Genomic DNA, 15,417 nt, shown 5'->3' with positions numbered 1-15,417 from the left:
TTTTTTAAAGAAGAGAACACTTTCTATTGCTTAAAAAGATATAGCACCACTTTGGGACATCTGGTCGCGCTTGACCGGATCAAAGTCAAAGTTTGAGGCCGACCATGATGGAGACCTGGTCGGATACACTAAGTGGAAGGCCTCGGCCAAAATGTTGACATCATACTTAGTTGTTTATCTGGAGCTTTTCTCTCTACGTCCAGCAAGCCACTGTTTCAGGCCCGATTTGTGCAGGTTCACCAGCTTGAGTTACTGCAAGGTCTCGGTCAAATCCTGGAAGTTTGGCACTCCAGAGCTTTCAGTGGGACGAACCTGAAATCCGGGTCATTGTGAAGGTAGCCAATTTGAGAATTGACATCGCGTCAGTCACCTTATGGAGCTTTTTCCACAAGTTGCTCTAAACATCTGGAACTTCTTCCTGAAGTTTCCCTTGAGGGTTCAACGTATCCAAAACACAAATGCAAGGGTCTGGAATCTCCTAGATTGTCCTTGGAATGCCTAGGCTACAATCCCACAATGAACCTAGCCAAATCCTTAAAAGTCCACTGGACACACTCAAAGCTGGGGACTCGTGTTGGAAATGGTGCAGGTGGGCTCCTTTGACCTGAGGTTGCAGGGAGTCCACTCTTTAGACTTTCAGAGTCAGGCAAATTCCTTCTAGTGCTGAGTACCAAAGTGTGCAGTGGGGGAGCCCAGGCAAACTAAAATGCAGGCTATGAATCTAATGAACAGCCCTAAAATCATGAAAATGTGCTTACTCTTCACCCATGTATACGAACTCTGGCAAATCAGAATACTTCAAAATTGATTATCATAGGACACAGACTATGTGATTACAGCAATGAATTCCGAACTCGCAAACCCCTAATCCCTAACATATGGCTTTGGTCATGTTTTGTAAAAGGGAAAATTGTCTAAATGTAGTGCTGCAATTTGTGTTAGTTTGAACATTTCAGGCATTCAAACATGTAGTGTTGCAAAGTTTTTAAGGATCTGTAGGGTTAGCAAAAAAAGAGATTAGTTAAAAAGCATTATCGTTAGAAAGTAGGGTAGGAAGGTAGCATCTCAAACTGCTTTTACCAGTAAAAATAGGAAAAGTAGGTATTATTGTGCATCTTAAGTTCGACTTATCTTGTTGTTTTTGTCTGTTAGGACTATCGGGTGTACCATGTATTTAAAAAAAAAAGTTGTATGGTTTTGACACTCTTAATAAGCATTTAAGAATTTTAAATTTTGAGAAGTTTTAATTTGTGGGTGGTAACATACTTGTATTATGGCTGATGCTATAGTTACGAAAGTTAAAATGACATTTTGTGTATGTTTTGCCTTTTTTGATATTGTAAAATGGTACTTAATCATATTGTAAGTTTCTTATGTACAACTGTAACATTTATAAAAAGTCTTTCTGAAACCTAGTAAGCCTTTGTTTCTTACATTTAACTTTCGAGCTGTTGAATGCTATCTTGTTTTGTTATTTTTTGTTATTTTTTATTGTGGTGGTCAAAAGAAAACACTCTTCTATACTTATCCCTACAAATATTCTGTAAAGTACTAATAATATTTATCATCTTGTTCTTTTTGTACTATTGGAGGTGAAGGATGGGCTCACAGAGGCAACTGAAAGAACAAGAGCATTATTCATAAAAGCCTGTCTGCTTTAATACATTCTTTAAGTATGGTTAGAGCATTTAAAACACATTTTAGATCTCTTCACTTGGAATAAAGCTTCAAAATTGTATTTAAACTGTTACAGTACAAAGCGGTTGCATTTAAACTAATATAATCTTTTAGTATTCTAAATATAGGCGATCTAAATACAGTTGGTACATCACATTATGAATTAACTACTTCTGATTGGCCTATAATCAGCAGATCACTATTATCACGGAGGGAAATAAACATTTGCAGTATTGACATGGCTTCCAGCATACGCATCAGTGGGTTCCACAATGTAGGGGCAGCTACAGAAAAAGGCATTCAATCCTCATCTCTATTGTGCAAAGCAAGAAACTTGTGAAAAACATCTATATGCCAAATACAAAGTCCTCTTCCGGTGACAACCCTACATAATCTTTCCTTTTACAGCTTTGCACCTGATCTCTAGTCAGTTTTATGGGTAATACCTACGTCTATGAATACTGTTTATTTCTAAAATTTACAAATGTAGGATTGGTACAGTGGCTTGAGATGGAAAATGTGATAGTAATATTTAATTATCATTTCTACCTTTGACTTTTCCTTTCCAGAACTCTTCAAAGAAACCTGTCCAGTAGCCTTGAAGACCTCCAAAGTGAATCTTTAGAAAAGGTTTGGTTTTGAAACTTTTCTTTGTCTTTTATTGTTAGAATGCATTAATTTACCATTGCGTTTTTCACTGTTGTTAATAGAGAACTCTTAATCACATGCAAAAAAGAAAGGAAGTATTTTTGCATTGTTGACATGGGCATTGTTTCCTCAAATTAAAATTAATATTATTATGCTATTCTGTATTAATGTTCATTAGATGGCCTGGCATAAGCATGAATTTTTCACTGCCTCGCCCCTTCACTTTCTCAAATTATAGGAACACCACTGCCTGTTTGGTTAATCCCGGCAAAAGGTGCCATTCCGTCCACAAGGTAATATGAAGGGTCAGATGGATTATAAACTACACAGCTATCCTGGGAAGTAACATTTACACTTCGGATTAGGTCCTGTTGAAGGAAGACACTAGAGCTCCTTGTACAAATGTAAAATAGCTAAGATGGCGCTGAATATCTAAGAAATATCCCGAAGCATGAGCACATGGTGTGCCAGATGTATATATTAGTTTTTAACTTCTCCTGAATCACAGTCTACATAGCGGTCAAAAAGGAAATGCATCCAAGGATATTCTCTCTGCTTCTGACCTTAGGCTTTAAGGTCTTCACCGAAGATCCATGAAAATGTCAATGCTTTTAATCAGACATTCAACTGTCAGTGTAATTGGCTAAGCACATTGTGCTAGTTCCCAACCTTTTTCGAAAGGTAAAAGGTAGAATTATTTATAGATTTCTACCCCAAAAATGGAGAGTGAAAAAGTCATGATCTTCTCTTAAGATAGCTGGTCAGTCACCAGGTTCCTCATATGTTATGAGGAGGAATGATTTGTTCATACTAATGTTACAAATTAGACATTTAAAGATTCATGTGCAGAGAAAGGAGAGCATAGCACTACATCATTTAAAGTAGACATGCTGCCAAATGCTAGTGAAGAAATCAGAATAATTGAGCTTGACTTGCATACGCTAGTGAAGTTCCATGCATGCCGGCAGAATCCAAGCATGGATACAAGCCCATTCCTTCAATCTGTGATTCCCTTCTATATGTGACACCAAAATATGTTTCATATTTGAATTTTGTGCATTGAGGACATTAACATTCAAATCACATTTTGTAAAGACTGAGGCCATGCCTGCATGATGGAGTACTGAGTGAGAGTGGGGGGTGATCTTTTGATCCTAAACTAGAGGATGCCTGGCCTAGCAGTTCAAATTCTGTGTTCATATCAGAGTTCTCAGAAGCATGGTTATAGACCCTTATTTTACTCCTACGTGACCAAAGCCACTTGCCCATTCCCGGCCTGATTTGAAAAGCATTTTTCCATACACACCTCTGATTTACACCAGGTAAAAGTTGTAACTTGCACCAGCATGTATATGAGGGTATAGTTTATTCTTGTTTGGTTAGCATAAACAAGAATAATCTTAGAGTAGGCTCCACTGGTGGGTATTCCCCAGTGGTGGTAAAGGACGAATGCCACAACAGTGGACAGGGAAATCCAGATCACTGACACACGCTTTAGGACATGCACTCCTCATATTGTAAACTACAGAGGGTTAATTTGCAGCTGAGATTGTGGGAATGTAAAAACCTTTCATGGGAGATGGTCAGTAGGAAGAAATTAAATGTGAGGGAAATATATTTAATTGAAATGTGTCTATCTAAAGTTAGTGAATATGAACTAATCTAAAGAGTCCAACACCTCTTCGTGGGAATAGCAAATTATAAATAAATTCTATTACAATACAATACAATGCAATCACACCAGTGGCACAAGTTACAGTTCCTTGAGTAGTATAAATTTAAGAAAATTTGAGAGTATGACTTGTGCCTGGAGTAAGTTGCATCTATTGTTCTGTAAATTATAGCCCGCCTCTTAAAACAGCCATGACTGAACTTGCTTGGGAAAGTACTTTGTAAATAAGGAGAATAGTGCTAATAACCTATTTGCAGATAATGTGCGTTAAACATGTGGTTATCTAAAGCAAATTTAAATATTGTAAATCACGTCAATTTAACATCTCTAAATAATTATTTTATCTCTTGAATGATGCCCGTATCAGTGTGATTAAAAGTTTCTAACAGCTATTAATGGTTGCACTAAAACCATTTACTGTCCTGTGCTGTATATGTGCTTTTTACTAATATTTTTGTTTGTTACTTTTTCTCCATCGTGTTTTGAAATTATCTGCACTCCAACTGCATAGCATGTAGATGAAAAACCAGTAGACCCTGTGGTTGAAACTGAGGTATATTAACACTTTAACTAATATTAACATTTCTATTCACGGACTTTGCTTTTTGTTGTTTCTACTTGTTGACTTTGTATTTGTTGATGTATGTTGTGTCTTTGCCTGTGACCGTGACATTTCTAATGTTTTGATATATTTATTTTGGAGGAAAAACACTGTCTCTTGTAATTTTGTTTCGTCCACATGTTTTTCAGTTCTCTTTTTCAACATTTGGATCACCTAACTACATTAAAACTATTCAGGAAGATGCCGAATGCAGAGAATTAATGATGTAATCTATTTCAGTGCAGGTCTATTACAAAGTTCCACATATGGTACAAGCAAAGCCAGAAAACTGTGGTCTCTCTCGCCTTTTGGTCTTTTGTTCTGTTTACTACTCCATGCTTTTAAAGGAAATACACATCAAATTGTAATGAGCTGTTCATTTGTCCTAGTGAGAAACTGGCTTGTTGGTTGAGGGGCATCTGAGCCCTTCTCAAGCAACAGCCTCAAACCTTGTCTGGGTGAACCACAACCAGTCACTAAATTAGGCTGTGCTTAACTGACTGATAGCTATGCGCACAAGCAGTCGGACTTAAGTTAGAGGCAATGTGTAAATTATTTTATACAGTACATAAACAGTTATAAAGTGACAACACCCAAAAAATTCCACACCACTTTAGAAAAATTGTGTACATTTTTATAAATTATTCAAGACCAAAATGACAAAAATCCAATCAGTGAGACTGGAGACATACAATTTTAAAGCTTTAGATAAAAGTAGCGCCAAAAGGCACAAAATGCCAAATGAGGCTATATGGTCAGGCTGAGCTGCGAAAAAGTAAAAAATTTAGACAAACCACAATAAATCGTAGGTGGGGCACAGTACCAAGTTTGGGCCACTGAGGATTGTACCTTATGCATTTGGTGCCCGGTCTGCACGACGTTGCTTAGCTAAGCTACATGTCCCTATGCAGTAAGGCTTTTTGGGGCTTTGCGTCACTTTACATCTTTCTGATGAGCCGTGGGGCGAGGCCTTGTGCAGCTTTGTGTTGCTGAGCATTGGTTCCAACGAACCTGGCAGCTGTGGGGCGGCACCTTGTGGGTTATTGTGTCACTCGCCATCAATTCCGATGCGGCTGGCAGTTGTGCGTCAAGGCTTTGCAGGCTTCCCGTTGCTCGGTGCCTGTTCCAATTAAAGAGAGTGAGTGGGTATGAGGGTCATATTGTTATACCTGATGGCCCCTTTGAAGTGGGAGAAGTTTCTGGAGGTTTCCCCATACAAAATGTCTGGAATTTCCTTCCTTCCCCTGCCCTGGCTCCAAAGGGTCTCAGGTGACATTAGACTAGTGTGAAGTTCTTTGTGAGTGTGCTGGTGCAATGTCTTTGAAGTGCAAGTCTGGTAGGTGACAGCTCCACCCTTCCATCTACTGAGGATGGCCCATCCTACCTACCCCTAGTCCCCCTTTTGTGATACTATGTGGGACAAATACACAAACGCCAATTGCCAACTACATCTGGCCATGTGCCCTTAGATACGGGCTGCAGGCACCTGAAAGTTAAGGCAATAAAATGCCCACTTTCTAAAAGTGCCATTTTCAGAATTGAGACTTGAATACATATACATATATAAATATATCGTAGAATTTAAAAAAACATTCATTTTCACTGAAAAAACCAAAGGTTACAGGGATGTTATAGTTAGGCTCTCATTTCACTCCTTCCAAACCAGAGAAATTCAGCAGTTCTAGTTAGCTGAGCTAACTATAACCTGTGCCCCTGCAATGCACTGCTTATGAATGAACATATTAAATCATTCACTGATGACATCACTGATGGCATCACAGGTTTTTTCAGTGAATTTCAATGTTTTTTAAAGATTTATTTCCGAACAGTAACCTGTTGATGTTTAATTTCTGTGGAATGATCATCATGCCAGAATAAATCCTGCACTGCGTATTTATACTAGAAGAGACCACTGTTTTGTGCAGCACCTCTAACCAACTATAGTACTTTCTACTGGCTAATTAGTAACTACTACCCAGTTGGGTAAATATATAGTGTGTCTCCTACACTACTGCTGTGTAAAGAACCCGAGGACATGTCTCCAGTAGCCTTGTGTGTCTGTAACTTTGCCAATGTGATTGTTGCTAGAGCTTGTCAACAGACAACTTTACAAGGTAGAACTGCAGAGAAAACACACTTGGATGATTTGTACTTTACAGAAGTAAGTGGTGCTTTGTTTAGTGAAGATGCGATCATATTTCTATGCATCAAGACCCCGTCTCCAAAATCGTTGGGAAATGCATTCAGGGGCCCTTTTAGTAAGCTGTCCATCATCCTGGTAAAAGGGCAGGAAGACGTTGCATCCTGCTAATGTAAATGGACGGGACTAAACGCTCGGGCTTACAGTCAAGTTTACATACTTCTAGTTTTTAAAAGTTTAGAACGTGATCTCAGGTCTGAGCAGCAGATGACAAGAAAGAATCTCATGTGTCACAGATTCTGAGTGAGATATTGTGCTTGAGAAAAGCAAGGATTCAAAAACCTCCCTCACAGATTACAAATAACTTTTCTGTAGAAATGCAGAGAAAACAGACTTGCTTTGCCTTGGCCATGTGTACAAAGTAAAGATGATTAGTAGATTGATTAGTACTTTACAGAAGCAGAGCTTCAAAGTGGGAACCTGCTTTGTTTACATCTGAAGTGTATCCTGTTGAGGTTTCATTTCTGTGAAATGCGCATTGTGCCAGAATCAATCCTGCCCTGCGTATTTATCCAAGAAGATGCTACAGTTTTGTGCAACACCTCTACTCAACTCGAGTACTTTCTACTGGTTAATTAGTAAGTGCTGCGCCCAGGGCTTCTGGCAAGTTTAAATATTTCTAGTTTTTAAAAGTTTAGAACACGATCTCTGGTCTGAGCAGCAAATGACAGGAAAGAATCCCCTCAACACAGACACTACATGAGATACTGCACTCGAAAAAAGCAAGGATGCAAACACCGTCATGGATTACAGATACCTTTTCATTGCGGAACTGCAGAGAAAACATATTTGGATGATTTGTACCTTACAGAAGTAAGTGCTTCTGTAATTTTTAACATAGGGAGGAGGACTGCGTGGCACCCCTCCCCAGGTACTTTTCTGTCCCTAATCCACTTGGGCCTGGCCATGTTACCTGGGTTACCCCCAGGGCACCCAGTGTGCAGTGGGTCTGCAGGGGGAGCCTCAAGGCCCATGCGGTCCCAGCCGGCTCCCCGCCTCCTGCGGGAGTCGGCATTGCTGTGACAGACAGGGAGCTGCTGAAAGGCAGCTTCTTGTCTGTCAGAGCAAATATTTTCTTCTGTTCCCCTACATGCATATTAGTGTGCAGGGATACAGATGGAAACTCTGTTTTTTGCAAGCCGGAGTTGTTTGACAGCAGCTCTGGCTTGCAGAAAGCAGAGTTACGTTTACTTTTGCTTGGTGGAAGCAAACAGTTACCTCCCAAGTGTAGGCACCTCGGGAGGTAGCAGGAGCAGGATCTGGGGGGTGGGGCAGTCCCCAGGGTCATAAATGGCTCCACAGTGCCCCCCTCATCGCACAATTTCACCCCGGGGAGGTGGCCGTCACCAGGACCAGAGGTCCATGATAGACCTCCTACATTAATTTATTTCAGCCACGGGGAGGTGTCGGTCCCCGGGGCTGTGGGTGGACTGCTCGAGCTCCCCACATTTATTTTCACAACATTTGACCCGGGGATGTGGCGCCCCCATCATTAATTTAACAACTTTGACCTGGGGAGGAGGCAGTTACCCAGGGCTGCGGGGGTGTCGCACGGGCCCGCCACATTTCTTTCACAACTTTGCCCCAGGAAGGTGGCGGTTGGGTCAAGCCGAGTCCCAAGATGGCTGCCAACACTTCCTGATTGAAGTGTTGACATCCAATCAGATTTCAGCACAGGACTGTTGGATTCGCATCCCTATATATCTATATTTTTTACCTTTAATATCTAAAACTACTGAACGGAATTTCACCAAATCCCAAAAAGTGTGATCTGTGTAACCAAATGTACATTTCTGCCAAATTTGGTGTAATTCCATTCAGCAGCTCGGGCTGCAAGCTTGGTCAAAGGTCCTATGGGAATTGACTTGTGGAAAACGTGTTTTGGGACCCCACTTTTTCTCTGCCCCTGCTTGACACATAACTCAGACACTTTCAACACTGCAGTTGGCCTGACCGAAGAATAGGTTTTGAAAATGTCATGAAAACTGGTCAAGCAGGGCCCAAGTTATTGGCAAAACAAAAATAGCTGTTCCTATGGAAACTAAGTCATAACTATAACTACCTTCTGGCGACCACCAGTTGGCTGAATGGATGGAGATATATACATATATATATCCTGAATCAACCCGATATATTAACTGGGAAAATGCTGCTAGAGCCATTTGACAGAACAGTCAAAACAAATATGTTTTTATTCTATAATGATCGTTTTAACTCTTTTTTTTATAATTGAGACACTAAGGAGGTTTTTTTAGCACCTCCACTTTAAGGGAGAATTCAAATAACTTTGCACTTTCGAAGTTAATGTTTACATAGAACAAACAGTGGATGAAACTGCTGAGGCAAGCACCCTGTTCAGGATTCAGAGTGGGCTCAGTCTGAATATCCAACACACCTTGTACTGTATCTTGCGTTTTTTGCACATTATGTATTTTACAATGATGGTTTGAGTTTTACAGGTTTTAGTATTTAATGTTTACAATATCATTGATTTTATTGTGAACTAAACAAACCTGTTGATCACTATGGGTATTTAAACCATGAGTTTTCCATGTAATTATGTCAATTATATAATGTCAATGCATACCAACCAGCTAATGTGCAAACAAGATGTTGGTAAATGTAATTATCGGAAGGGGCCAGAAATGGTGGAAAACTAGTAGTATGTTGTCTATGTTTACAGCTGCATTCTTTTTTTAGTTTTCATGCAGTTGTCACTTTAAATTCAGGGTAAAAAACGAGATAAAAATCACGTGTTGACTGGTCAGCGTGTCATGTGATCAAGGCCCTCCGGGGCAGAAACGCATCATGGCTGCCATGTAATCTGTGTAAATAAACAAATTCAAAAGCGCTTACTTTGTGGTCCGTGCTCCATTCTTCGTGACAACGGAATCGCCAGTGGCAGGTGGAGTGCTCTGGATATTTTAAGCCGGTCCAGTCTTCCCTGGCTTTACACAGACCCCTTCTCGCAATGGGAAGCTGACTGACACGGAAGGAAAAGTCTGGCAACAGGCGCATCGATTTGAATCCGGGAGGATTTACAGCATACTTGCCCCCCAGCAGTGACTACAATGGTCTCTACTGATCTCAGAGCGTGGCAGGTTCGGGTCGGAGGACGCGGGACACGCCGGCATTGGAGTGAAGGTATGACCAAAGCACGCAGAGCTGGGTGAGTTGCACGGGCACTGAAAGGGAAAAATATACACAAAGCTGTTTAGATCCTTTACACACGTACACAACTTAACTTCAAAAATAAATTCCACAGACATGTCGGCCGACGTGCTCAAAGATGGAGAAGCTGCAGCATTAGAGATGTTCGATGACACATGCTGTCCCAATATGAACTCAGTTACCCAGAATGCACCGGCAGGCAGTAGCGCAACCAGCCTCAGGGAGAAAATGCAGCGATTTGACAAACTAATGAAAAGCGAGCAGAGCAAGTGGTGGGAAGGCAAGTCCCTCCAAAGATACTTGGACGTGGGAAGAATCCCACGTGAATTGAGGATCTTTATAGCACCAAGTTACGAGACCCCCGACCCAAGAATGATGAAAGAGTGGGCCGAAACTAATTTGGAGTCTTCTAGAAAACTAGTGGCGATACTAGTTAAATATGCAGAAGTTGACCGATTGAAACTACAGGAACAAATAGAACAACTTAATGAGGAAATCAGTCAGATGGGCCAGAGTGAAGAGGAAATGAAATTGAGAGATGACATGACCAAAAGACTGCGAAAGAAGAAGAGAAAATCCGGGAATGCAAAACATTCAACATCCACAGGGACAAGACTGATTATGAATGCGGCCGCATCTTCACCTTCACAAAGAAGTACGACTCTTTGAAAATCTCTAACTACAGCTGGTCAAGCACAGCCAAAACCAAAATCAACACTGGCAACAATAGGGGGGCACATGCAGACTCCTCCACCTCAGATTTAAGTTCAGCCTTAGAGAGCGAGACCGAGCCTGAATCCAGAAACTTCAGAGGACTGCAGGTCCCGGCAAAACTGTCATGAGAACAAGAACTGGATTTTTTATGTGAAGAACGCAGACAGACTTTACGACCACAGCCCCAGCAAAACAAACAAGGAAAAACAACACAACCAGAAGAAGGGATAGGAGACGAGCCAAATGAGGGAGAACAAAGAAGACCAAATACACGCAAATGGAAACGCAGATAACAAGTTCTGCAATCTCCAATAACACAGTTGTTAATAAAGCCATTGTTGAATTGAATGAAGCAGAAAAACAAATATTGGCTCTTGTTTTGTCATCCTGTCCCCAAAAATCTTTAAGCTATGCAAAAACTAGAACGGACGTTTTCAAGGGGGTACGCAAACTCAAACTCAAAAAGTTCCATCTACTTACGGAAAAGGCAAATCTTGACCTACCGGATAAAAAATATAAAATTATACAAGATAAAAATACAAAGGTTTGCCCTAAGGGGATATAATCCCACATTACTGCAAAACACACTTAATAAGGTGAAAGGCATTCCAAGACACAAGCTGTTAACCAGTAAACAGGTGTCAGAAAACGAGTCAGATATTACCCATGAGGGTAAATTCAGGATGGTGACTACCTACTCAGCAGAAGCCAATTATCTGAAACGTATGTTGAAGAAAAACTGGCATATTCTGCGAACCGACTCTGTATTAAATGAGGATATTCCATCATATCCACTAGTAACTTTCAGAAAGGCACGATCTTTGAGAAATCAACTAGTGAGAAGTCATCTAGAGAAAGAGTCCCCAGGGGCGAGAACCCTGAAAGAAATGAAGGGTTTTTTCCCCTGTGGGAAATGTAAGGCGTGTTACAACAGTAGACGAGTCCTCTCTTACAACTTACCAGGCATACAAGTGAAAAGAACCATTAACAAATTTATCACCTGCAGCACCTCATATGCAGTATACTGCTTAGTATGTCCATGTAATCTATGGTACATAGGCAGCACCATACACCCACTGAAGATCAGGATATTAGAACACCAAAGGGCAATTACCAACAAAGACACTTCGTATCCTGTAGCGAGACACTATGCTGAGAGACATTCCAGTAATAGGAATCTACTAAGATTCTATGGTTTAGATGTCATACCAGAGAACATCAGAGGGGGTGATAGGCTCAGGAAGCTGTGAAGACTGGAGTCACGATACATAGTTGACTGCCAGACAAAGTTTCCCAAAGGCCTAAACAGTGGCGAAGAATTGGCATCCCATTTGGGATTATGAGGTATATAAGATTGTGACTTGTTATGCCAGAAAACTATATATTGAAAGTATAACTGCCATTAACTGTCTGATGAAATTATTGATATGTGATTGCCGATCAATGGTAGAATTGTATTGGGTACCTATCTTGAGATAATCTGTGGGTCTTTATAAAACTGATACACAATAGTAATTATTGGGAAATGTCAGAGCCAATACAGGGCATTATATGATGAACAGTGATGAATTGTGCATTATGCACAGAATGTATATTGCTTGTCTGAACATGAATTTATCGGACTCTAGACCCATAACATGCAGTTCAAAGATGCTGATTTTCTCGTAAATTTTAAATGGTATCTAAAATGGATTGATTAAGACATGTACAATTACACATCTATCAATGGCGGAGTGTGTGATTATCGCACTAGTCCGCTTTCAGTGTTGCTATATGGGTGCTTTAGCCAATACATGGCAGGAAACACGTTGAAATGCCACAATGCGTGAATCATGTATGAAATGTAACTCGTATATGTGGGTTTTGTTTACATAGACCTCAACATTTATGACTAAAAATGTTTTTTTAATGATATCTAAATCAGGTCTCATTGAATGAGTGACAAATATACATTTGTAAATGGCGGACTATTTGCGATCAGCGCACAAGTCTCCTTTCTATGTTGCCATACGGATGTTACGATTGATGCAGGCATTGAAAATGGCGGCCTCCTGGTGTGTTAGCAAACACTGAGGAAGGCAGTCCGCCGAAACGCGTTTGTTTGCTGTATCGGAATAAAATTTCTTCCGAGTGTCTCCCGTGAGTGCTTACTTCCTTTTGATAGCAAGGATTTGGATCGTTGATATATATCGAAACACGTCTGAGGCAGCACCGTTTGTATACACCATGTTAAATTAAATAAATATTCTGGCAACAGCAGATTGAAGCGTCCGGTTTCCTGTTTGGTGCAACGATGCACTAGGGAGAAGCGGAGTGTGTGTGTGTGTGTGTGTGTGTATATATATATATATATATATATATATATATCCCGGCGGAATTTCTCTTATTTTGTACGAGTGAAATGTCCAACTAACTATAACGTCCCTGAAACCTATAGCTTTTTATATATATATATATTCACTGAAAGTTAGGAATTAGCATTTAAAAAACCTTTGAAATTCACAAAACCATAGGTTTTAGGGGTGTTATAGTTAGCTGTACATTTCACTCGAACAAAACCATTGAAATTCCTCCGATACAGTTAGTTGTACTAACTACATCTCACGCGCCCGCAATCCACTGCTGATGATATCACATATTACATCATTCATGACATGGTCAGTGACATCACTGATGACATCTCAAATGACATCACTGATGACATCGTCCACGTGACACGTGACAAGCGCACAAGCACTTTAATTCTTGTTAGCAGTGGTAAAGTGCACAGACCTAAAAGCCAACAAAAATGGGTTCAGAAAATGGGAGGGGTGAAGGTAAAATGTTTGGGGGTGACCCTGCAGAGAAGGTCAAGTCCAACAGTGGGATAATGATTCAGTTTTTTTTTTTAAATGACTTGGATGATGATCACTAATGACGACGGGCACCCATTGGGCCACACACACTACTTAGAGTTAATGGGGCTTTTAAAATGAACTCTGAAATGCTCCTGCGAAATTAGGTGTTGCTGGGTAAACAGGTATTTACAGGTAGGATTTCCCAGTGGTTTGTCATTCTCCCTTAGTTATCCACCTGGGTATTTGGGCTGCTTTCTGTAGCCTGGGTCCCCGTATGAAATTACTGAGTCAGTTGATTTGAGGGAGACCATGCCATTCAGATGCAGCACATAGTTATTATTACCAGCTGCATTGGAATGACTAATTATCTTATAATCATGGCCCTAAAGATTTGACGATTTGTTGTCTGGTTCTGCTGCTGATGATCCAACAACGTATACATTCTGGCTGCTAGGAACTTGTAATGCAGGCATGCACTACTCCCTGAAATGACAGGCAAGTTTTCTAGCAAGTGATTCACAACTTCAGAAGTTCTACAGGATAGCATTTGATTTCATCGTTGTTAGGCTTCTCTGTGGAGATTAGAAATGAGGTAGCAAAATCAGTCTTGATACAATGACAAGTGGTCCTGGTAGGATACATCCAGATATTGTCTACTTACCCAATACATAGTCATTTTTTTGCCCATAGTGATGTGACTTTAAAGTCTGGGAAAAGTGAAACAGCAAGTCCCTGCACGCCTAGTAATGTTGAACAACAGGACAGATTGACTGTGTCAAGTTCATGACATGGACCTAGTTGGAAGTTCTGTGTCCTATTTTCATGGTAACAAAGGCATTGCCAGGCATGTCTCAGCTTTACCGTGTCTCCTTGTTGAGGGAAGAGTTATGAGTCACCATGAGTGTTCTGGCATACCCTTATTACACATCGTTAAAAAAAAAACTTGAAAGGCAATGTGCTCAAATACTGTATTTTCATATGGGTAAAAAACTGCTTCATCGCATCTCAGCATAACCCAAGCACAGGCCTATCAAGTGGAGTCAGTATAGCATGCTCCCAAAGCTCCTATGTCCTTTTCAAATGTACGTACTTAAAAAAAAAAAAAAAAAAAAAAGGAACATTTCTCTATTTGCTGACATTGTTTTCTGTTCACCTGTTTTTTCTATGCTCCAATGCACAAATGTTTTTTAGCAATATGTTTTCCATACTTTTCTTCTGGTGTGTTACCCGGACTACCGTTTCAAGACAAATTGTGCATACGTAGTGATCTTGAAGTAATTACAATTTACCATGAATATGAAACTTAATGTGATCTTCTCCAATGGCCTGTTTGTTGAACAACTAATAATTGTAGAAATGGTATGCTTACTTGGAAAGAAATAGAAACAATGTTTTCCTAATTACAGAATAAACCCTACCTAGAAGATAATCGGTACATGACGTTGCCTGGGAAGTTTTCGCGAGGCACCGCTAATGGAGCACATGAAACACATAAAACAGCAGCTTCCCAAAGTGTTCTTCAAGTGAGAAGCGGAAGCGAAGAGAACTATGCACTCAACCTAAGTATGTAATAAAGTACATCAAAGCACATTTGGTGCAAATTTTACTACATTATACATTTATATAAACACATCTTAAAAATTTCAAATTTAATGTTCAACTCTGAAATTATGGCTTGATTGTAATTCCAAAATGCACTGTTTCTTTGAACATTTGGCTGTACTTTACATCTGTAGCACTACACTCAGGGCCTGATTCACCATGGTAAACTTAGACCTGAAGTCTAAGTTTAGATCTGAAATCTAAGTTTAGACCTAAAGACTAACTTTACGCCTAAAGTCTAACTTTACATCTGAAGTCTAAGTTTAGACTTCAAGTCTAAACGTAGACTTCAGGT

At 40.2% G+C, this 15,417-nt stretch overlaps 1 protein-coding gene across 7 annotated transcripts in view; it reads left to right on the top strand.

Moving 5' to 3' along the window:
• PPFIBP2 (PPFIB scaffold protein 2) overlaps positions 1-15,417 on the top strand; it is a 1,154,531-nt gene that overhangs the window by 941,991 nt on the left and 197,123 nt on the right. For 6 of the 7 annotated variants that reach the window (XM_085648219.1, XM_085648223.1, XM_085648222.1 and 3 more), the window contains 3 exons: positions 2,247-2,307; positions 4,509-4,550; positions 14,927-15,083. In XM_085648219.1, coding sequence (XP_085504345.1) covers positions 2,247-2,307; positions 4,509-4,550; positions 14,927-15,083 — 260 coding nt within the window. The remainder of the gene's footprint in view (positions 1-2,246; positions 2,308-4,508; positions 4,551-14,926; positions 15,084-15,417) is intronic. The other variant, XM_085648221.1, reaches the window with a different exon arrangement.

The sequence above is a fragment of the Triturus cristatus genome, chromosome 3_2 (assembly GCF_964204655.1).
Source record: "Triturus cristatus chromosome 3_2, aTriCri1.1, whole genome shotgun sequence".
Classification (NCBI taxonomy): Eukaryota; Metazoa; Chordata; class Amphibia; order Caudata; family Salamandridae; genus Triturus; species Triturus cristatus.
This window is presented reverse-complemented; position numbering and strand designations above follow the sequence as displayed.